Below are 25,398 nucleotides of genomic sequence, written 5' to 3'. Positions count from 1 at the left end.
GATAAGGGGTTGAGGTTCCACAGCCACATGCAGCATGTTGTCTCCCAAGCAAACTCTTTTTTGGCCTTCTAAAAAGAATGGTTCTATCCTTGGCCTATTAAAAAGAACCATCAGTAGCCAAGAGGCAACAATATTCATAAAACTTTTTAAGGCTCTTGTTAGACCCCATCTTGATGAGGAACATCTCAAGCTACCTACCCTTGTCTACAGATGCATGCACAGTGATATGATGCTGACTTATAACTTGCAGGATCTTCAGTGCCTTTAGGGAAACATCCCTGTTATGGCACTCTCTAGATGGATGTCAGTTGGTTTGTCAAGTCTTGTGTCTCTGATACTTGGCTATCTGAAATTCTGCAATTTAAATCATGGGTAAGGGTCTCCTCAGAGTGTATGGCCAGCACAACATCAACTTTGGAGGAGTCTGCACAGATGGTAGTGTTAGCAGTTTTAAGTAAATAAAGTCAGATGTTCAAGAGTTGTGTGTGTACATGTGTTCTTTGCAGACTTGGTCTAGTTCATTTTTGAATGCATTTAGGGTGCTGCTTTCACAACACTTTCTGGGAGACTGTTCCAGTTTTCTACAGCTTGGAGGGTGGGAGAAGAAGCAGTAAAGGTTTGACTGGGAGTCCTTAACTCAAGAGCACTACAGGTCCAGAGGACCTTAAAGCTCTCAAATTGATTAAGGTATTGGAGAACTTCCTTCAATTCCTAAGAAGGAAAAAGCTCATCCCTAGTGCACCTCTTTTTGCCCTATTAATATTACAACTACTCTCTGTAAACCTCTTGAGCTTCATTTTCAAGATGAGGCTCAAGCAGTTTGCTATACACCTCTGCATCAATTTGGATTTATTTAAAGAACTGATTATGCTGATGTGCTTCCTGTAGTAGCAAATGCACTTTTTGGTGTGGAATTAGTGGGTGAAAGCTTAGGTCTTGCCAGTCACAATGTTTGACATACATTTGATTCACTTATACACTCTACAATACTTCTTAAAACTGGCAAGTGTGTTTGAACCCAGATATCATTTGTACTCACAGGGATATGTACTCATCTGTCCACCTTCAACTTCTGCCATATAATCATCGGCCGCCTGTCCCGTGAATACCGGACCTCCCGGTCCGGCAGTGTCAGGGTGGCGGCCAGGTGGGGGGGGGGGCAAATGCCCCCAGGCGCCTTCTTTTCCCTGAAAATGATGTCACTATAAAAAGAAAATAAATTAATTATGAAAAAACTTTTTCCCCAAAAACATTTTTTCAAAGGAAAGTAAAGAACTCCATTAAACAAAAAATGAGCAAAAATAAAATCAAATAATCTACCAAGCATGAAACTACCACAAATCAGCATCAATAAATAAATGATATCATTTTTGATCATTTTTTGTTTAATAGAGTTTTTTACATTTCTTTGAAAAACTTACTTTGTGGAAAAAGTTTTTTTTAAGCAACGCATTATCAGTTGTGTGTTCAAGTATATCAAGATTACCTACCATATATGAAAAGCCCGATTACTTACTCTTAGCATTTCACAAGAGATAAATTATCTGAGAGGCTAGGAGGATTTCTACTTGTGAATTGGTCCTGATTAGTTGTTGGGCAAGTTTTACCTGCTATACATAGAAAATATATGATAAGTAACATCATATGTAAACAAAGAATTCATTTGTTTCAAAAGTAGAAGAAAATCTTGAGAAATTGTTTGCAGAGAACAAAAAAAAACAGTAATAGTGAACAGTGGTACACCTTCAGGGATCTATAAATAAAATATGTTTACATTGAAGAATGACGAGTGTCTTTATTTGCCTTCTTGTCCATAAGTATTTCAACTGGCATTTGACTGGATAAGTATTTGTTGTTATCTCTTACAGATTACATCCAGGGAAGTAAGGGCTAGCTAGATAAGCCAGATAAGGGATGGTTGAATGCACTCCAAATTTCAAATTTTAGCTTCTTTTATGTAATGCATTCGACATTTTTATGTAATGAATCAATATAGATACAATTATTATTATTATTGTTATTATTATTATTTATTTCTAACCCACACTGTACAGAGGTACAATACGTGGAGTATCACGAGGAAAAACACATAAAATGCAAAACAAATCAATATATAAATCAAAGATTACCAGTTACAGTGTAACACATAATAATTTAAAAGAAACTAAAACAAAAAAGAAATAGCATGAAAGGAGGGGAAAAGAGGAAGGGAAAAAAACTGACAACTAGCAGAGTCTAATAAGTAGTAATGTGCAGAAATTGGACACAAGCTGTCATTATTATTATCATTATTTGATGTTTACTCACTCTTTACAATACTAAAAAAGTTAGAATGACCAAACAGAGAAAAACAACTAAACAAATAAAAGAAAAATAACTTACGACTGAAAAAAACCTGATAAGGTGATGGTGCAGAGAAAAATGGATACAAGCAGTATTTGAAAGTTTTCTGTGTAGTGCTTCCAGTTTTTCAGTAATATTAGGAACAAGAAATTTATTAATTATTACCTGGTTTTTGGTCCAAGGTGGAAGAAACAACAAAAATTTACAAAATCTAAAATAATTAATCCGGATTCTTTTTAACACATTTTTCTTCAGAAGGAGAAAAATTCCAGAAGCAAAAAGAATTGAATGGTCACAAAAAGTTGAGTAGAGCTTGGCCAAGGCGAGTTTATTATATTTACCTCTATTGGCAACAATCTTAGCATATCCTAATTTAATTTTCATATTAATATCTGAGACTGTGCGCTGGCGCAAGCTCGGAAGACTATTAGTAATTAAAAATACCGAGCCATCAAAGAGAATCTACGAGAGGGATAGTAAAGCCACTACAGTGAAGGGAAGTACTAGAAATGTTACTAAGAGAAAGAAATTTACATTTATCTACATTAAGAGAAAGGCCTATGTCTGAAAAAGAAGTGGCAACACAAGAAACCATGTTAGATAAACCAGTTTTAGTACTGCTTATAAGAAGCAGATCATCAGTGTAAGCCAGGTATGAAACATCAGAAAAACCGGAGAGATAGGTAACCGATATCTTTGCCAGAACTCCTGAAATACATAAACTAAAAAGGGTTGGAGATAAAACTCGACCTTGCCTTAAACCTCTTTTCAATTTAATAATAGATGCTGGTACAGATTTCAGCCAAAGAAAAGAATTAGAGTACCAGTACCAAAGAAGCAAAATAACCGATAGATTGACACCGCAACCACGAAGAGCAGAAAAAAGCTGACTATGACATACACTATCCAAAGCTTTTGATAGTTTTAAAGTACAAAAATATATACTCCTTCACTTAGAAGAATTTTCAAGGAGCAAAGATGATAATACACAATATGCGTGTTGACAACCTACTCCGGGCTTAAATCCAAACTGGTTATCTCTCTCAAGCATATTATCAGTCACAAAAGGTAGTAATACAAGCTCAAGAACTTTACTGAAAGTGCAAGAGACAGTAATAGGTCGGTAAGAAGAGCAAATAAAGGGAGAATTTCCCTTCTTTAAAATTGAAGAAACAGTACCACGCAAAAACTCTCTGGTACACTAGAAGTATAAATACACATCTGGAGAAGTAAGTGTATATGGTCAATAAGGGGGGATCAATCTAATAAAAGATGAAATCTAGATATACCATCACTATCAACGTTATCTGATTTAAGTTTTTTAATGTCTTCAATTACGGATGAAAGAGAAATAGGAACACAAGGCTGCTGAGATAGACGGGTGCAAAAAATATCAGAAAGGGAATGAGAATATAAAGGTTGCACACGGTAATCAACATGAGAAAAAAATAGACGAGTACGGATCAGGCCAAGCAGATGCAGGAAGGCAATCACAACTTGGCATATCACTTCTAATCAACTCAGAATTAGTAACCTCTTACTATTCTCTCTTTCACATTGGAAAATCCATTCCACGATAACGCACTGACTTGAAGTCTGTTTTATTTTCACTCCGCGTCTTACGCTCAAGGTCAGATACAATTTCACAAGGCGGTCTATCTCATTCATTCCAGACTTTTAACCAAAACTTAGCTTTATTTTTCAAAGTTTTTAAATTAGCATCTAAAGACCAAATAGGTTTTTGCGTACCACGTCTAACACGTTGCAGCGGCACTGCAACTGCCTTGGCATCTTTAGACATTTAATTATTTGATTACAATAGCAATCTAGGTCCTTTTTGCAAGTCAATTGTATAGAGCTCTGAAGCAGATTATAGGGACCTCGTATAGCAGACCGCAGGTTTGTTAGTGTTAACGCATAGAGAGGAACATCAGCTTTCTTCCAATTACTTTTTTCAAACCATTTTGAAGACCGGGGTACTTCACAAAAACTTGCAGGGTTTAAACTCAGCGTAAGAGTAAGTGAGATAGGGAGATGGTCTAAATCTTGTTCTTCAGCATGTACAAACACTATTGATGTAGTAATACTAGTTGAGCAAATAATGTGATAAATATTGCTCTTACTGCCTGAATGGTGAATATAAGAATACGGATGAGTTTTGGGTATAATATGATAAGATGGAAGGCAATAATTGTATACATAAACAATATGTTTATGTATGCAAGGTTAGAAGAGGGAAGGGCTCCAGACTCGTTGGGGCCCTCCATTAATACCTATTCAGAGTTCTTGCATGATTCTGGTTTCAACAGTAACATAAACACCTTTGTAGAAAGAGTATATATATATATATATATATATATATATATATATATATATATATATATATATATATATATATATATATATATATATATATATATATATATATATATATATATATATATATATATATATATATATATATATATATATATATATATTCTAGGCTATATACAACAGCTTAGGCTATACACAAACCTTGTTTTGCCATTGGATACATATTTTTAAGCTTTTTGACTGAAAGGGCTATCTTAAAATTTTGATCTGATGCTATTGGGAGTTTGGAGAGTACTTGCAGCGCTACAGGTAGCGGAGTGCCCTCTTATCCATATTGTAATCCAAAAAGGCACAAGATCTTAAGATTAACAATCAAATGAGCCCTTTTCAGACTTTCTATCCCTAAGATATTTGCTTGCTTAGTTTTGTTTTTGGACTTCCTTATTACAATATTTTTCAAATTTAATTCTTTGTTAAAAATTACAGTAGAAACTGGAAGGCGTTTTTTTTTTTTTTTTTTTTTTTTTTTTTTTTTTTTTTTTTTTTTTTACTACCTTCAAATTTCAATTGTAACCTTATATCAATAACAATCAGTAACCTAAAAATCCTTAAATAGGCCTACTTCGTGCGAAAATCAAACATCTTTTGTTAGATAAGTACCAACAGTGTTTTCATGTAGATGTCTATTTCTGCATACAGTAAGCTTATTGCAATTAATTTTTGGTATTCAATAGGCAGTTGCATTTAATAGCACTCATTGACATTTATTAAATTTGTTATTAGTTTATTGTGTATCAGAGCTCAATCAGAGCCCTTTTTATGACCCCAGTTTCTGAGAGATGTTAAAGAAAAGTTGAAGATTGGATATACGATTATTGTACCTAACTGTTTGAAATATTCACATCAAGATTTAGATAAACTGTATTCAACATATTGTGACCATTCTGTCTTTTTTTGTAGGTATGTTTATTATTTATTGAATAAGAAAGATTTGCTTTGGATCTGTATTGCTTATTTTAGATATTGTAAATTTTTGTTGTACCTTGTAACTTCATATTGTAATAGGTTTATTACTGAAAAGTATGGGGCTACCAACATTGTTCATTCGTTTGAGTTTCTTAGTGCTAGTTTAAACAATACAGGCCTTTGTGTCCCTAGGCCCATACCATAATATTATGCATGTGTTTTTGTCTAAGATTAAGGTTCAAGTTGTTTGTGTATCTCTGTATTTGCTTTTTCTTCCTTTTAAGTGAAATTTACTCTACTTGTTTTGTTTAAAGGTGGGCCATAAATAAATTATTATCATTATTATTATAACTTGTAGGCTAATTTCTTATTTTATGGATAGAAAATTCTTGGTTTGTTTATTTCAGGGTAAATTATAATCTTCCTGTCAAAACCTTTCTTAAGTGTGATATGGAGCTACAAGATTTGAAACTTTATTATTTGTTTTTTCTTTCAAATATGATTTTTGGTACAATAGGAAACCATAGATGTATAGAGAGTGAAAGTTAGTCTGCTAGACTTTGGCAGTTTCTTCCAATTTTCAAATTACTTATGTAAAATTAAGTGTTGAACACTTTCAATAGAGCAAAATAAGTGCGCATTCAACAATATGAGCCTAATAAAAGAACCAAACCTGCAGACAATGGGAATAGTAGATCATCTCTAAAATTAGTTTAAAGACCTCCTTACTCCCTGAAAAATAGAAATCGTGCCCCGAAAACATACCTTTTATATTTAAGTTTGCTTTCCTCAAGGGAAAACTACTCCGATGCCACTCAACAGTCAGACCTCTATACATTTAGTTAGAACTGGTAAAGTGGATGAGGTTTTCTGTTCCGTTTACAGATTTCAAGAACTGACTTCTTTTCATAATTCTTCTTTTCTCCAATTACAGATGAAAAACCATTACATCTAAGTATGTTTGTCCAAAGTGTAACATTCTATACTGCAGCATAAACTGTTATAGATCTCAAGACCACTTAGCTTGCTCAGAAGAATTTTACAGACAATTTATATCAGAAGAGCTAGAAGCAAGAGGAAAAGACCTCAATAAAAGTGAGGTAAACATTCTAAAAGCTTTGAAAAGATTCAATGAAGATGAAAACAATGAATATGAAGACATTGGTAAATATTTTTCATGACTTCTTCTACCAGTTTCATAAGTATATTGTGGCGTAATAATTTTTTTAATTTATTTCTTCGAATTTTCAACTACTATTTGAGCCTGATTATACTTGAAAACCCCCTCTTTTTTGAAAAAACTGATAAAGCAAAAACTTCTTTTTAAACAATCCTGTACACCTTCCGAAACTGCGATTTGTTTCAAGAAAGCTTGGATTAGAACTATGGGTAACTATTGGTGTATATTTTTGGAGAGTTTTGATTTCTTTTTTTTTTTTCTAATACAAACTGCTGACTATTTTCAGAGGTAATCAGAAAAATCAGAGGTAACCGAGTCCGTTGATTTTGAATTGAAGTTATCAAGTATTTTGCAGTAGGTTGCATAGGTTAGGTTTTTCTCTATATGGGATATGAAAATGAGAAAGTTTATTTGAGTTTTACCATGTTCATATTAGAAAGTTTTATTCTCAGCTTTAGAGCTTTACAATCTTAACCATTAGTTTACAGAGTTAATTGTTTTGTGTGAGTATTCAGCAATCAATTAAAAAAAAATCAAAAGCAAGAAAATCTTTTTTGCAATAATTGTAAATCAAATTGGGGGAGGGGGGACTTAATCCCCCTAGATTAAAACAATCTTTTTGTTATTTTCATTGAAAAATATAAAACTCCCCCCCCCCCTCTAGATCTTGAGAAGCACATTCACCCCCCCGCTCCCCCCCCCCCCGCTGACATTTTCATGAATTGATACCACTGCAGTTGCATCATATTATACAGGTGTTTAGCCATATTAATTAAAAAAACTTTTTCCAAAAAATCAGTTTTTCAAATAAAAGTAAAGAACTCCATTAAAAAAAAAATGAGCAAAAATAGAATAAAATAGTCTACCAAGCTTAAAACTACGACAAACCAGCAATAGCAAATAAATTAAACCCGAAACGAATAGAAATTCCAATAAATAACCGAGTCAAACTCAAAACGAGTAGAAATTAACATAAATTGGACTCAAGACCACTATGCCTTCCCATGGCCAGAAAATAATTTGCACGTTGCTGAAAAAATACAAATGACTGTGCATTGTCAGTTTAATATACATATACTGATATTTAGTAATCAAAATGTTAAAATTATTTGATTTATTAAAGTTATAAAAGTAAAAACATTTATTATCTGGACACAGATGGACATTATCTGGACACAAATTGTACTGTTTAACTTAGTTTCATACCTCCTCTAGTTGACCTGAAATGGAAAACATGATACGATTCGCAAAAAAAAACTGTTTACTTTCTTTGATAGCTTTGATACACTTACACTATTTTGATTTGGTTAAATTTTGAGAACAGAAGTAGCCTCGAAAGTTTGAACATAATATCCTCAGTCGTTCTTGGGATAATGCTGAGATGCCTTATTGGGAATTAGCATTATCACAGTGCATTTTTATTTAAACCTGAGACAACATTTAGTTTTTAAACATAATGGGCAAATGGGAGGGTGGGTGTGGGAGGGGGACTAGGTGCCCTCCACTCACTTTCGACTACCAAAAAGGGCATCAACCCTTTTTATTTTCAATCGAATGAGCTCCTTTCGAAGTTCCCAAGACAACTCCTTCGATGCGAAGAGCCCTGGTCTAAACAACAAAAAAAATATTACTAATCCCTTTTGACTATTAAAAAGGGCACTAGCCCTTTGAATTTAAAATAGATTCATCCATTTTCTGAAGTTTCTACTAAAAAAGATTTAAAATGGAACAACATTTTGTTCCTTTTGGCACAGTGTTTCTTTTATCTGAAACCTGTAATAAAGCACAAAAAAAACATATGTAAAATAAAGAAAAATGTTTTTTGGTATTTTTTATAATTAACTTCTGAATTTTGGTCTATAATACAAGATAATGTTGTTTGTTTGCTGTTTTTTTTTTCTCCGATGGAAAAGTTGTTTTCTTAGCTTGTATTTGTCGGTTTTCCATGCTCTTTAGGCTAGACAGTTCTCCCCAAATTCTCGGCTGGAAACCCAGCACCTGGTCCCAGGAGAGTTTTTATGAACTGTGAAAAAAACTCGTAAAGACGTAAAAAATATAACTTTTATAATTTTTTTTTCATCAGTTAAACAGTAAAAATAGCTGAAAAATGTGTTCGTATTCTCTAATGCAGTTTTGTTGCTCATATGTTGTGCTGCTAACATCGATAGGCAGGCCTTTTGGAATTCTCTCAGGCTGTTTCCCTCCCATTTCCTAGCTTAATTATTTTCAACATGTGTTATCGAAAAAAGTTTTCGAAATTATCTAAAAAAGTTTTCGAAATTATCAACAAATAATGCTGTAATACCTTCGTCAATTCTTGGACCAGGTGTGGTTAATTTTTCATCAAGAACTTTAACGATACAGGAACAATCGGTGCATGAAAAGGGTCCGAAATTTTGTATTAAACCGGATTAAATCCCCATGGAAGATATTATCTCTTCAATAGAAACTTCTTTGAATAAAAACGCAAATCTAACAAAAGATGTTAGCTTAGTTAGAGCTTCTACCGTTAAAACCCTATCTAAATTTGTATTGAAGCTGGAATTTTCTATTACGGCCATCAAAGACATAAGAACTCTTAAAAACTTGAAAAAAGATGGTTCAATTACCATTACAAATGCAGATAAAAGCAACAGTTTAGTTATCATGAATACTGGGGAAAATGGATCAAAATTAAAAAATTTACTTAATGGTGAAAAAACATACAAGAAGCTTTTGAATAATCCAACAGACTCTTTTACAAATAAGTTTAAGAATGATTTAAAGTGTTTAAAGGATGAAGGAAAAATTACACCTCAACTTTATAACAAATGCCTGCCACGCAGTTCCTTGTGCCCTAAATTATATGGACTTCCCAAAATTCATAAGCCTAACCTACCATTGTGACCAATTGTGTCAAGTACAAGGTCACCAACAAGTGTTTTGAGCAAATGGTTTGTGTCAATCTGTAAACCACTTTTATCTACACAAATTTCGTATATTAAGAATTCTTCGAATTTGGTTGAAAAACTGAAAACAGTAGAAATTTCTTCGAATTCTTTGATTTAAAACTTCGACATTGAATCAATTTACACAAATATTGATGTAGAAGCAGCCAAAACTCTTTTAGAAGGAAAGCTGTTCATAAATTTGGATTTGATTAGCGGCAAAAACGATTTAGAATTTTCTATAATAATGCATTTATTAAGATTGCGCAATAAGTTCTCTTATTTTTTTCAATTTAGAGGGGAGTATTTCGAACAAATAAATGGTTTACCTATGGGGGCCCCTTTATCCCCTTTATTAGCTAATATTTTTGTGGAGAATATTGAAACAATTGCGTTAGATTCATATTTTTTAAAACATATTTTCTGGGGCCGGTATATTTTTGTCTTATAGTTCCGGTCACGCTCGCCAAGTAAAAATTGGTTTGATCATTTCTTTAACTGATCGGATCTTTAGTATTTGCTCTCCAAAATTTGTTGAGGAGAAATTGTCTTTTCTAAGGAAAATACTAATAAGCAACATGTATCCAGAGTGGTTAATAAACCAGACTTTTTCAAAGAGAAGAAAAAGGTTTCTAGAGGTTTCTAAGGAAGTCTTGGAAACAACTCGGGAGAAGGGCATTCTTTGTTCCTTACCATGTGTACCCGGGCTAAGTGAAAAACTTAAAAGAATTTTACAAAGCAATGGTCTAAGGTTAGCTTTAAAGAGTAATAATACTTTGGGTAGTTTTCTAAATTCCGGGAAGGATCTAACTTCATTGGGGCAACAAAGTGGGGTTTATCAGATCCCATGTATTTGCGGAAGCTCATATGTGGGACGTACTAACCAGAGTTTGGAAATGAGATTATTACAACACAAAGATTCTATTTCTTCGGCTTTAAAGCAATATTTTAAGTCTGAAGATTTTACTTCAGCCCTTTCGGATCGGGACATATTTTTAATTTTCCGGATCATATTATTTTGTTCGAGGATGTCTCTTTGATTTATAGGGACAGGGGTTTAAAGTAAAACTTTCGTCGAACTCTTGAACTTGAAGAAATTTATTTCAAGAATATAGCTTTGAACCGGGATACAGGTGAATATGGGCTGAACTCTATCTATGATAATTTATTAAAATCTGACAGAGTAAAGTTCAATTCACCCAATGTAGTTGACCTTTGTCCAAATGTTATATCATTGAACGCTAACGAACCGAATCCAAGAAGGTCAAAGAGAATAGCTTTCGCCTTTGCTTTGAAAAGAATTAGAGATTTAAACAATATGTAGTGTTATTTGATTTAGTATGTAAACTTTTGTTTTAAATTGTTTTAGTTTAGTTTTACTACTGATGACGGTCACTGTATATGTGACCGAAATATCTGGTATTTTTGTGAATTTCTATCACTGTTATCATCATCACTGTCTATTAAAAGGATTTTATCCCTATTTGAACTTTTATTTATCGTTTTCGTTCTTTTATTTTTCTTCACTGAGAAAATAATACAGGCTGTGAATACAGGCTCATTATTGTAGCATATATATATATATATATATATATATATATATATATATATATATATATATATATATATATATATATATATATATAATCAATTATCATGTAATTAATATAATCTTGGATATCTATTTTGTACAAATAAGCATAGAAATATCTGGATTTTTACAAGAAAATGTAATCTGCTTTGTAAATAAGCAGGCTATTTTCCTGTAAGGTTGTTGCAATTAATTTGAAAACATAATTCTGTACAAAATTCTGTTTTTTATTACTGTTTATTTAAAACGAAGTTTTTCCTAATCTAGATTCCAGAAACAGAATGACGTTTAATGGGTTTTTAAAAGTATGATTTCTAATTACAATATCAAAGTTTTCGGAAGTTTTGCTCAATCTTCGAAGTTTTGCAATGTGATTTATGCGTTATTCTAACCCTCAATTTTCCCCGGGCTTTGGTATGTTTGGTAAATTGGGTATTTAGACATTCTTCTTAATATTTTAAATTTCTAGGGAATTTTGTCTTAAAGTTTCTGGAACCTTAAGCCTTAAAGTGTCGATCGCTCATGAGCGAGATTGATTTTAGTTTCAGAGCCATTAGTTGACTCAATAAAGTCATGATTTATGCAGTATATCTTTTCCTATTAACTTTGTGCAGCAAGTACTATTCCAAAAAAAGAGACTGTTTTGCCTTTGGATATTGTACAATTTTTTTGGAAGCCAACTTGACCCAGTCACATTCTAAAAAGCACCGAAGGATATGCTCCACACCGAAGTTAAAACCAGAAATTTTTTACATTTTTCTACCCAAATATTTTGTATATTCCAATTTCAGAGGCAGCTGGGGTTATGTCCTACCTGATGTCAAGCAATTAATGGGCGTCGATTATTTTTTAAGGAAAACTGAGAAGAAAAATAAATAAAAATAAAGGAAACCCGAAAGTCATGTTTCTTAGTTGTTGTTGTTTTTTGTTTTCTTTCAAGTTTTCTTATGGCTAGAAGGTTTGACTGTCGATATTTCATTCGTTAAAATTAGTGTAACATTATTTTCCTGTAGAATTTTCCTTAATTTTTTTACTAACTTAGATAATATGCGAACTAGGATAATATATTTTCAAGTAGACTGTATTTTCAAGTTTTGGTTTCGAAATTGGAATCTCCTTGCTTAAATTTATATTTTTTCAAATTGTTTTCTTCCTTGAGCAATAATCCGACTTTTAATCGTTATAGGGTAACTGCTTCCAATATTGACATATGTGAGCAGATTTAATTCTTTTCCAGATAATTTAGGAACCAGTATCGAAAAAACAGAATCACATAAAGACGCTATTAAAAGTGCTTCCCATTGCATAGGCCTTTAGGGACTTAACAGTTCAACAAGTTTGTAATTGTAGGTGGGATTAATTAAATATCATATTTAATGGGATGAATGCTGTATGCAGGATATGAAGGCTCGAGACCTGCACTGCATATTCCTTTCAAGTACCATGATTTTTACGATTGACCCTTATTTTTGTGTAGTTTTTATTTAATTTGCCTGTTGTTGTAGTTTTAAAAAATGTATTTGTGGCTGATCATTTGAGAGTTAAAATCCAGATGTATTTTATTCTGAAGTTTTTTTAAATTTCAAATCACCAAATATCATTGTTTTTAATATTATCACAAAATTACTTTCGTAAACATTGAGTATGCGAAATTCCTTACAGCTGGAGTTGAGTTGTATGTGTTGACTGTGCCTTAGTTTAGAAAAAAGGTAGAAAAAAGCCTATGATACTTTTTTTGTATATTTTGATTGATTTTTTCCATCTACTCCCTGACCTACTCTGATGATTTTTTCTTGTATCCCTCCCTGTTTGTCAGCTTGTCACGGTAAAGGCTGTTAGTGTTTCAAATGGCATAACAAGAAGAAAAGTGAGAGACCAATATATTGTTCCACCTTCCCCAACGATCTGCAGACTTACTAGACATCAAAACAAAAGTAAAACCTGTCAAGTGCCGTACAAACAGATTTTCAGTCTCCTCTGTATCCTGTTTTATTACTTCATGTAACAAGTGACCCTTTTTTGCATTTTCTTTGTGATCTTAACAGTAGCAAAGGTTTGTTGGGTTCTAAAAAAAATCCTTTTTAATAAAGGAACACAAATACCTAGTTCTGGATCTGGCAAAATAACCTAAATCTGTCTTTTTAGATTCAGATGAGGAAAACGAAGGGGTTGACGACCTTGAGAAAAAATTTGCTGAAATTGATGTTGCCAGCGCAGACACAATTTGGAGTTTGTTAAAAGATGAAGAAAAGATTGAATTTCAAAAACTTCTCGCTAGCGGCGAAGCTATCAAAATGGTCCCACAATGGAAACCATGGTGGAACTTTCGGTAGGCGCTGCAGCTTCTTATGGATTTTTCTTTTACAATAGCTTGCAAAATGCTACCAAATTAAAATTTAATCCTTGCGCAAATATTTTCAAACCTGAGTAATCGAGTGCTATAAAAGATATTAATTCTAAAAAGCAGTATTTTTTTTATTATTTATCCAAGTGTTATTCATTGAAAGTTTATTTGATACAATATGCTCTAATTTTAGAGATAGTCCATCTACCAAATAAATAAAGATTAGAAACTTGCATTGACTTTCATAAGTTGCATGAAGCATGAATTTTTTTACAAATACGTAAATCATAATATCTTGACCTGGCTCCTGTGGTGGTAGAATTTTTGTAGAGTTGCTATTGGTGTCCATCTAGGTCTGCTCCATTATTCCCTAAACGACGGTGTCAATAACTTTCACAATCAGTTTATAAAGCAGCTGCACTGCAGTGGCTTCACCCTTATCTTATGTCCCCAGGGAAAAATCAATGTTTTATATCTTATGAGCGTGAAAGGCACTATATGTCTTCACCACGCTCTTTCCAATATCTTCGCAATATTACACAAGGAGTTCTCATTATCTTTTCGAGTAAGGCATACAGTGTTTTATCTTTTTCATATTTGCTGTAGTTTGAATCTGTCAATAAAAGCACTTACCTTTATTACTCTTTGGCTTAGAGAGCAGACAATAATGAGGGTGTATTTGACATACACACTTTGTACTATGTTCTAGAATTATTAGTGTTTTTAGTTGTTTTTGTCTTTTGCTTTGTTTTTTTTGTAGATGATTAAAATTCGTAGAGGACAAAACGTAATGACCCGATTCGGTAACGGGGGACTGAAGAGGGGTCCAAGGATACATGGACGGTTAGAAAGGTCTCACGCTGAAGTATGGTAAATCATATATTTTAGACTTAATTAGGGCTGGCGACTGTCCTCAGTCTTTTGACAGCTCAATGTTCAATCTCTTTGTTTTTAAGGAATTCGATGGCAAAAAATTATACTGATGGGGTAATTTATTGCCTTGTGTTTTATTATTATTTATGAATAAACTTGCAAATAAATGATAATATATTTACTCTGAATGATAGTTTTACAACAAAAAAAAACCTTACTCGGTACAAAATGTTGTATTGAGTTCCATTATGTCGGCCTCAGATACGATAACTTATGGAGTTGTTGGATTACTGGCCTCAGTGAGGGGAAAGGGTAAGTAGGCTACTAGTCTTTGATATTTTTATTTTAGGGGTGCATGTTTTTGAAATGCTCTGAGTAAAAGGCAATACCTCTCTTCAGAAGTCTTTCAAATCTATTTTTATCTTGTATTGTTTATACCTTCTTTCAAGGTCAATGTCAAAAGTTCTCGATAGCGAAGGAGCCTTCAAAGATGAATTGAAGAAAAATGGTAGTCCTGAGATCTGCACTACTAAAAAACTTAGTGAGATAATGGTAAGTTCAGACAAAAGTTAGGTTAACACTCATACGCATAATTGGTAATTCTCTTCCGTACAGTGATGACAGTGGTCAAGTATTGTTCTGAAGCAGGGGCACTCCGAGAAACGGAGGAAGATTTGCTAGGTGTTTTCCAGAGAAATTGCCTACGGATTGTTTTGGGTACCCGACTGACTGACCGTATCTCAAACACTAGACTGTGTGAAAATTGTGATTCAATCCCTCTTTCTAGGGCTATAATGAGAGAAAGATTGAGATGACTAGGACACATTCTGCGGACGAAGGATGACAGATTGCAAAAGATTGTCCTTTTTGGCCAACAGTCTACGGCCAAACGAAAAGCCAGTCGTCCCCGGTTGGGGTGAGAGGATGTCGTAAGGAAAGATTTAAGGGAAATGGGAACTTTCTTGTAGAGCGTAGACAAGGAGGCCCTGATTAGATTGGGATGGAGCAGGAGCGTGCGTAGCTTTGTTGGCTTCAGGTGGTTTGGTGCTGCAGTGAGTTGTTAGTAGTAGCAGTTCGGATTCTCAGACTGCTCTTAAACTAATGAAAACCTTAACCTGGAACGCAAAGGACACTAATTTGCAGGAGATAAGAGAACAACTTGATTCTCTATATAAGATTGACATAGCAGTGAATTTCCAGCATATTCCCAGCCATGTAGGCATCCACTATAACGAAAAAGTGGACATTCTTGCCGCAGAGACTGCAAAGTCGATCTACCCACAGCTTGCTCAAAATTATTCAATCGCACATAGAGATGCAATTAGAAACCGCCATCCTTATAGAAATCCTCCTCCTGTTAGGGCTCCAATTTTCAAAGAGCCTGAAATGCATCAGGCGCACTTTAAAATAAAAGGCTTAGCAGTAATACTGAAAAGAGAAGAATTCAGATGGAAGCAGTATAGTGACCCAAATTGTTGACTCTGCAACTTGACTGAAGAAACTTTGCAACACCTTCTCTTTGAATGCACAGCAAGTACTCCTTAGATTCATAAACTGAATGCCCTAGCTCAACCGTATAAATTTCCACCAGATATTAACCTGATTGTGGATGCTCCCTTGCCAGCTTCCATCGAAAAGAAGTTTTATATAGAGGCAATTGGTGTGTTAATGAATTTAGATGTTATTTGAGTGAGTAACTTCTTCCGAAGTATCGTAAATTTAAAGAAGAGGGGTCGACAAACAGAAGAAGGGGAGGGTCCTGTCGCAAGAGCCGTAGAGGTACCTGCCGAGTTTACTCTTAATTTGTGGAGAAATGGTAGCAGGACCCTACGCTTCCATTGTTTGGCCCTTATTAAAAAGCCAATTTAGTTTTCTCCGCCCCCCCCCCTAATGCCATGGAGGAGAATCTACCAACTTGGAAGCCAGAAAGACACCAAATGTTGGAGTCCAAGTGATTTGTAACTAATAAGAATAAAAGTGTAGTTAGAAGCCAAAAGGAGTCCTTTTAGGATTCCAGGTGCTTTTTTTAAGAAGAAGAAAAAAAAAACAAGTTTTTTTTAACTGTAATTAAGGAGTGACATTAATTACTTAAAACGAACAGAAATTATTCCGTATATGAAAGGGGCTGTCCCCTCCACGCCCCCTCGCGACTTAAACAAAAGGTTGAAACTTTCCTAAACCTCTCATTTAAAAAAAAATAGAAAATTTAGCGTAAAGAACGAGGCGTTGGGGGGGGGAAAGCCCCTTTCATATACGGAATAATTACTGTTCGTTTTTAAGTTTTAATATCGCTCCTTACTTTCAGTTAAAATTTTTATTTTTTTTTTATATAATCAAAGTAAAGATTAAGAAGAGGGGCTTTTAACTAACTCAACAATTAATTGAGTTACGTGTGTGAAACTTTAAAGAATAGATCTGCAGCCAAAATTATGGTCGAAAGGGACGTTTTTAAGCACCTATTTTCACTTTGTTTCCAGTTGTAGTATTTGAAACTTGAAAGACCAAAGTAATTAGTCCCAACCTAAAAAAATAAAAAAAGTTTTGAATCAGAATTAGGGTCAGATCCTGGGAACAGCCGTTCCAACGTTAAAACTCCAAGTAGGGCAGATTCGAAGTCAAAAACTAAAAAAAAAATCATTAATTTTTTTTTTTTGTGGCAGTGTGAATAACGGTCGAATGTGAAAGCAGAACAATCTCTTTTTTAAGTACTTTTTACCATAAAAGATTGAACCCGCCCTGCTGTAAATATAAAAAAAAAGAAGATAACGAGGAACTTTGTGGAGACATTGAATAATACGTAATTGCAACATGTGTTAATATTTTGTATATATATTCAATAGCCGTAATAAACGAAATAAAATATAACACAAATAAACAGAAAAAAAAAACTTACTCGAAAAATCACATCAATAAAACAAATTTTTGAACTAAAATCATAAAATAATTTTGTTAAAGAATCTATACTTTGTCACCTTACACGGGTTCAGCCACGACGGAGAAACAAAAGTTTTTCATTCAAGCTACCCGGATTGATCAAAAATTGGAACAATTTCTTATTGCTAACTAGACAAAAGAGTCGGCTTTTGGCCTCTTCGTCTAGTAAAAAGCACGCTTCCGTTTGGGCATTCGGTCCTTGCCAAATGATCTTGCCATTCCTATGAGAATAAGCCTGTCAGGTGATAAGCTCTTATATGGTCCAATCAGGGCCGTATCCAGAATTCTTGTTTGGGGGGGGGGGCTACAAAAAGTATAAAAAATATGTTTTTATGCATTTTTATTACGTTTTTACGAGTCGGATTTTTTTTCTTTGGTGGGGGGGGGGTCAAACTCCCTAACTGCTCTATAGCTATTTGGCTCTGAAAAGGGACTAAAACTTTCAACTTACAATTAAATGAGCCTCCTCTAAATTTAATACGATCACCCCTTCCATAAAAACCTTATTTGCATCCGGGGCATAAATTACAGCCCTTGCCTCCATATTCTCTATGAGAATAAGCCTTGGGGGGGGGGTCAAACTACCTAACTGCTCCCCTGAATAAGGCCTTGACTTCAATGTGTTGATTCTCAGCATTCAATCTTATAAAGCTTTCAGTGCCTTACGATGGAATTTCAGAGTCATCCCCAAAATCCAGATTCCAATTAATCATACCGTTACTATATATCAAAGAAGTAATCAAAGGTGAAGAAATGTATTCTGTTTTCATGGTAATTGGGTTAAATCTTTCTAGGGTTCTCCTCTTTGATGAAATCATGTTAGTATAAAAATTTATGCTTGATATTCGCGACCAAATAGGGAGATAATTAGATATGTTGGTTAAAATTCAGTCGGCTTTATATGTGCAAAAAATAAACTTAAATATGTGCATAACTCTTGGAGCAAACATTTCAATAATACTACAAACTGTTATTTCTTTAAAAAATATTGGACAGTAAATTTTGATTATGCATGGGCTTTCTAAATATAATATACTGGAAATGTTTAGCTTATTTTATGCTAAATATTATTTCATGAATCGTGAAGACTCTTGAAGATAGAAAGAAAATGGTTCAGGCCAGCTTATGCTTATTATGCTTATCTATTTGAATATCTACCTATATAATTAGTCATATTATATTATATTGTCGTTAACCTATATTACTGGATATATATTGGTCACTCTTATACTCTCTTTATGCTTTCAGAATCCTTAGGTTCCCGATCCTCGTAAAAGAGTTTACGCTGAGTTTTGTTTCTAATCTATGACATCCGATAGGCTTTGCCGACTCTATTTTTAAAAGAAAATTAAATAAGTTTTAATTTGTATTAAATTGATTACTATGTGTAAAACATTCAGCCTCTTTTTTTTCGAGGGCCCCTCAATGCGACAACTGTCATGGATATCAACATAACTAAAAAGGTATAGTACTGGCTTTGTTGTCATACTTCTGTGCTGAGTTTTGACCTTAAATTGTATATTTGTGTTTTGAATTTAATTTTCTCTTAGAAAAGAGATCCTTCGCCTTTGGTTCAGTTCAACGTATTCAATGTGCTGGTTGGCTATTGTTATATTGTGCTGTTGTTTAACGGTGATTTGTCAGATCTCTCAGGTGAAGCGATCGTGAATCTGCTGAAGGTCTCAAGAAATTTAAATTTATCAGTCAATTTTAATTCTGCGGAAGAGGCAATTGAAGACGCAATTCAGCAAATATACATTGTAGGTTCTCTTTTCGCTTAAAGAAATTTCGAATGTGTGTAATATGTATTGTTTTTGCTAATCATGTACTACTGGAATAATATATCATGTACTACTGAATTAATATATCATTTTTAACGAGAAAAATGCATTTGTGTGTGTCAGCAGAATTGGTCAAAAGACATGACGGAAAAAGAGCCTTTGCAAATAAAAATCTACATTCAGCCTTAATCAATTTGATATGTGTTTCTGTTCAACATATTCTTCCATAATTGCTGACCAAAGAGTGCTGTTTCTTTTCTTCTTTTTTTAAGACCCAGAAGGTTGAAATCACCTGTTACTGAAGTTAGTACTTGATAAGGGTTTGAACACGTTCAAAAATGACAAAACCACATTCAAATGCTGAGTTCAAATAACTTTCAAAAATTCAAAAACTCGTATTGCCCATTGAATGATAAATAATTTTTTTTTTTTTTTATGGGCCAAACTGACTAATTATATATTAAAATTATCCCTACTTAAGCGCAAAAGTGAACACCAAAACTCCTGGATAAATATTTGCACCATCTAGTTGATACATTGGTATCAAATCAGTAGTTGTACTCTTTTATTTTCTGGTGTTTCTCTTAGGAACTTAATGGGGCTTAGCGATGGGTCTTATGGAACAAGTGGTTATTCTTAATACATTTCTGTTATCCCCTTACCACGTTGTCTAATCAGACTTGCACTACGAAGGGATATTTTTAAAAAGAACCAGAAATTGTCTCCCATATTTTTACAGGCGATAAGATACATTAGAAGGTTTATTTACTCTTCTATCAGAACAATTAAATTAACAAAAACGAGTTTTTTCACCTGAAAGTAAGGAGCAGCATTAAAACTTAAAACGAACAGAAATTATTACGCATATTAGGGGGGAGGGGTTGCCCACTCCTTAACACCTCGCTCTTTATGGTAAACTTTCTTAGCACTTTAAAAAAACTTCTTATTGTTCTAATTAAACGAACCTTGTGTTTCAGCCGTCGCTCTGAAAGAATTAAAGAATTCGAACTTTAGCGTAAAGAGAGGGATGTTAAGGAGGGGGTAACCCCCCTAATATACGTAATAATTTCTGTTCGTTTTTTTAATTTTAATGTTGTTCCCTACTCTCAGTTGAAAAAACTCGTTTTTTTATTTAATTTCTGATCGTTTAAAAAAAAAAAACGCCAGGACGTCTAGCTCCAATTCCACGGAAAAATCCCCCTCACCACAGAGTTATCCTCTGGACAATCCTGGCGAAAACTTCCCTGTACAATTACCCTTAACATCTCCACACGTAATTTTGAATCGGTAAAGAGAAAGCAAGACATATGAAGAAATTTCGTATAGGAATTCTGGGAAATTCCCCCAGTGTAAATTTCCCCTGAAAAGTTCACCCTCTAGAAACGTCCCTCTCCTTGAAAATTTCTCCCCGTGCAAAATCCCCCCAGCAAAAAAATTTGTCCTCCCCTCCCACCTTAAACTTGTATGCATACTTCCCAAAAACAAATACTACACTTAAACGATGGGCAAATGTTTTAATTTAAAAACCTTTCCCTTGGAGTTGTGAGGAGTCATGTTATATCTTAAGACATAATTATTTGGGCTTTCAACTATGGTAAACAAAATGGCTATCTCAAAATTTTGATCGGACGATTTTGGGAAAAAAGTGGCGTGGGAGGAGGCCTAGTTGCCCTCCAATTATTTGGTCACTTAAAAAGGGCTCTAGAACTTTATATTTCCGTTAGAATGAGCTCTCTTCTGACGTTCTAGGCCACCGGGGTCAATACGATCACCCCTAGGAAAATAAAAATAAACACCCATCCGTGATCTTTCTTCTGGCAAAAATAAAATAATTCCTTATTTTTGCAGGCAAGAGCTAGGAACCACTACAGTAGGGTTTTTTGATACGCTGAATCTGAGGGTGTGATTTTCATTAAAATTCTATGACTTCTAGGGTGTCTCCCCCTTTTTTCGAAAATCAGACAGATTTCTCAGGCTCGTAGCTTTTGATGGGTAAGACACTAAACTCAATGAAACTTATATATTTGGAATCAGAATAATAAGCCAATATAATATTATATTGATATTAAAATATTGATATTAAAATTCCGTTTTTTGGAGTTTTGGTTACTATTGAGCCGGGCCACTCCTTACTTACAGTTCGTTACCACGAACTGTTTGATAAAAGAAATTGGTTAGTTTTAATGGCCAATTTGCGAATTTTTACTTTTTTCTCTCTGTGCATATGATATTGTTTGGTTTTTATTTTAAATTTGTATTGATTTCTTACATGTTTATAACATATAATATTTGGTCGGCTGAAGTTTAGAACTTTTCTTCTATCCTTCTATAGGATAATCAGTCTTCAGGTCTTGTATTTTATTTTACACTGTTTATAACTCTATATAAATTGTGATTTTTCTCATTATTTAGTACTACTCTCTGGTCTGGTATTTGTTGTTTTCCAAGCCTCTTTAAGCTTTCCATATGTGTGTAGTTGCTGTGATAGCTTCTTTATTTGATCCAATTAAACTTTCATATTCTTTTCTTTGCTAGTCGATTGGCATTTTTCTTGTCAATTAGCAGCACCAAAATTCACCTGCCTAGGGGCTGTATCCTTAAATTGAGGAAAATCTCATCCTATAATTAGAGCTTCTTAGAATTAATCCTAAGATTAGAACTTCTTAGAAATGTTGGCTGATTGACTTTCTGACTTGAATTAGTTCTCCTGGCAGCTTTGCGCCAACGTTGGGAGAGCAGTAATCATCCTTTTCCAGGACATCTGGTCTTGAGCAGCCGCGGGTCTCTGGTCTTATTCTTGCCTTGCTTAGCAACTGATATAGGCTATTAGACTATCTTATTCTTGGACGGCCGCGTGGTCATTTGATGAATGTACTACTCGGCGTACGCTGCGCCAATGTTTTCTGACTAAGCAAATTTTTTTTTAGCGTTCTTTTTTTTTTTTTTTTTTTTGTCGTTGTTTTATTTATTGTGAACCGTAAGTTTGGCTAAAAAAAATTTGGATTGTGAATGAAAATTCGGATTGTGATAACTGCTTTTGAGAATGAAACTTAATTTTGTTTTATGTGGCATTTGTTATCTAAACAAGTGAATGTTGATTTCGTTCAGTTAGTAACTTACGTTGGCGACTCTGGCAGTTACAGGAAGTGCAGTAGGGATAGATAATTGACTCATCGCGTAGCAGGTACGCAGTTTTGCGTGCTCTGCACTATTCAGGTGCTATGCACACGGTAAAATTAAAAGAACAATATGAATTATCCATTTATGATTTATTACAATGTCTGGACTCGTGTGAATGAAGTTGATGCATTTAAATTCGAAATGAAAAAATTTCACCGGTGAAAAACTTAGCCCAGAAGACTTTTAATCTTAAATCAGCTTTTATTTAAAATTGAATTGGACTGCATATTTGTGCTTTTTTCATTTGTTTCTTTAGATAAGTCTCAATGGTGTTTTTACTCTAATTTTTGTTTTGTTGTCCTCGGGCTCGGCATCGGTTTCCCTAGAGACAGGAAATACCCGGATATTTGGTTTTTACGCACCAATATATTCAGGGCAGTTATATGTAGTCAGTTAGCATATGACAGGGGCTTATAACTATCCTAAATTTGGGTAGTGGTGTAAGCTATCCTCGTATCGGTACCCTTACGCATATCTATTCGATACCGGTTTCAGCGGCTTAAACTTAGCTATCCAATTTGTTTTTGTTTTGTTTTTCTAATTTTGTTTTCATTTTTAGTTCCAAGAGTTAGAGTCATCTACAGAAATTGTAAAATCAGCGCGTGAGGGTGTTCGGAAGATCCTATCTGGTCCTCATGCCCTTCTTCCAAATTATTACCTCATGGCTGCCCTCTCAGATATAAAAGCCATGTTCAATAGTTTTTTAAACCAGAAGCCAAAATCTGAGGAATCAAGACTTGAGAAAGATCTAAATTTTAGTGAAAACGTTGAAAATCTACATCGAAAGAAAGTTAAGCTGTCATTGAAAAAAATTGATTTTTTTCTCGCGTGGGTGTATGAATTCGGAAATGATTTATGTAGATTATTCTCCAATAATGTTTTATTGAGTAACACCACATAAAAAAAACAGTGCATTTGAGTCCTGTTTGGTTTATGTCAACGGTGATTTATTGGACGGTCGAATTGGACATATATAGTTCTGTAACTGAACAATTCTCAAACAAAACCAGAGTTCAGTTTTAGTCATGTTCCTTTTATCGTTTTCCATTTATTAAATGTTTAAATGATGCAAAAGTATTTATTTTGTCCAATGAAGTAGCCTAATTTATGTTATTTGAAACTTTCGCTGTCGTTCTATCACGATCTTAATATAGAGTGATTTCTCAAATTAGCTTAAATACTCACAGTGGGAAGTAGATATTGCTCTGTCTTACCTGTCTTAGTGATGGTTGCATAGGCTGTTACGCCTATTGTCTGTTTGTTTTGTAGTGTGGATGCTTTTCAAATGAGATTTTTCTCTTTCTAAGAAGGAAACAGTGGACCAGTTTGCAGATTCTATATATTTTTGTTTTCTTGTGTTCCAGAGATCCTGTAGTGCCTTATCTTTGCCTACAGTAGTATTGCTAAGTCAATAGACAGCATGAGAAAAATTTTCTTGAGACTAAAGTCAAAGAAAGACAAACAATTTATTTTGAATATCGAGCTGCCAACAAGGAAAAAAAGATTATTTTGTGAGATTATTCTCTAAAACAAGCGGTTTTGCGAAACAGCTGCGCTGTAACTTACACCAAAAGGAAGATACTTATTTCATTGTATTCATTAGTCTCAGACCTGTCCATCCACTGAGCCAGAATTGTAATATTACTTGTTCTTGGAAAAGGATATAAACTTGCTTATAAAATAGGAAAATGTCCTTTTTTCTGCAATTTTCAACAAATATTTAGCGTATTTTCGACCTAAAAAACTATTAAAGTAAATTTCAAAAATGTACAAGTAATTCGGAAGATGGATAGACCTAAATCTCAACTATGGAATAATAGCAAAATCTTTTTTTTTCGGTGATATATTAAAACCGTAAGAAAACAGAAAAATAGCATACCAAAAATTTCACAGAAAACATAAACCTTAAGGTGTAATTATTACACCTTAACTGGTGAAATACATTACATATAAATCAATTACATTAAATTACAAAGAATTAACTGAAAAACCCTTCGAAGCCGAAGCACCTGATTTAATGTTTTGAGAAAAAGACTAGTATTCTTTTGTTTTGTTTTTTTCGAAAAGAGTGCGCATTGTTCTTTGTATAGATGTTTGCTTGTTTTTATTTACATTTCTTTTTTCGTTAGTAAAATCAGTTACACTGACTGATGAGACAAAATATGTGAATATTTCCTTGATCAGGCGCAATATGAAAGATTTTCGATTTTGTACTTTTTCTGATGGGTTTTCCATTTTTTAGTATTTCTTGTGACTGGCTATAGGTTTGCTAGGTGAAGCCCAATAAATTGAGTAAATTATTGGCGTTTTAGCTCCCATAGCATTTCGAAACGAATCTGTGCTATCACTTGTCATATCTATGTGACTACAACATATAATGCGAATCTTCAAATTTTAGCAGTTAGATGGTGGACATTTTGTTATTTTTTCAAAGTAGTTAATTTTTTTTTTCTTTATTTAATATACTTAAAAATACAGAAAACATTAACCCCCAACAGAGAGCAGAGCTCCTAAGGTTGGGTGTGTAAGTAATAGGACATAGACAAAACAAGACATCTCGTTATAATAATAGTAATAATAGCAAAAATTAACATGATTTAAAAAAAAAAAATAACAAAACCCTAAGAAACAAGGAAAAATAGAAAGGAAGGGAGGGCAGGAGGGGCGTCGGCAGGAGGATGAGGCCATCCCATCGTGGGGACAAAAACAAAACACATTAAATAATATATCATAAATTGTAATATTCCATTATCAAAGGTAAATAAACAAACATGAGAAAACAATCTTTAATATTTGTTTCTTTAAGTTCAGCTGAGATTTTTGTGATGGTCATAAAGAGAGTATCTTTCATTGTATTCCGATCTTTTTGTTCATATTGTTTGATTTTGATACCTACTTCCATTTTATTTTGTAGGCGGAAATGTCGTTTGCTTTGTTGTGGAAGTAAAGTTCTCGAATGAGCC

The 25,398-nt window shown here is 33.8% G+C and overlaps 1 protein-coding gene across 1 annotated transcript; it reads left to right on the top strand.

Moving 5' to 3' along the window:
• The first annotated feature begins 297 nt into the window (after positions 1 to 297).
• On the top strand, positions 298 to 24,966 carry LOC148952332 (zinc finger HIT domain-containing protein 2). Its single transcript, XM_089089178.1, has 6 exons — positions 298 to 454; positions 6,565 to 6,789; positions 13,469 to 13,652; positions 14,990 to 15,092; positions 19,025 to 19,234; positions 22,995 to 24,966. Exons 1-6 carry the CDS (start codon positions 298 to 300, stop codon positions 23,334 to 23,336), a joined length of 1,221 nt encoding a protein of 406 aa, XP_088945304.1. The 3' UTR covers positions 23,337 to 24,966.
• Positions 24,967 to 25,398: the final 432 nt, after the last annotated feature.

This window comes from Artemia sp. Qi Xiang Cuo, chromosome 5, assembly GCF_049724085.1.
Source record: "Artemia sp. Qi Xiang Cuo chromosome 5, ASM4972408v1, whole genome shotgun sequence".
In the NCBI taxonomy this organism is placed as follows: domain Eukaryota; kingdom Metazoa; phylum Arthropoda; class Branchiopoda; order Anostraca; family Artemiidae; genus Artemia; species Artemia sp. Qi Xiang Cuo.
This window is presented reverse-complemented; position numbering and strand designations above follow the sequence as displayed.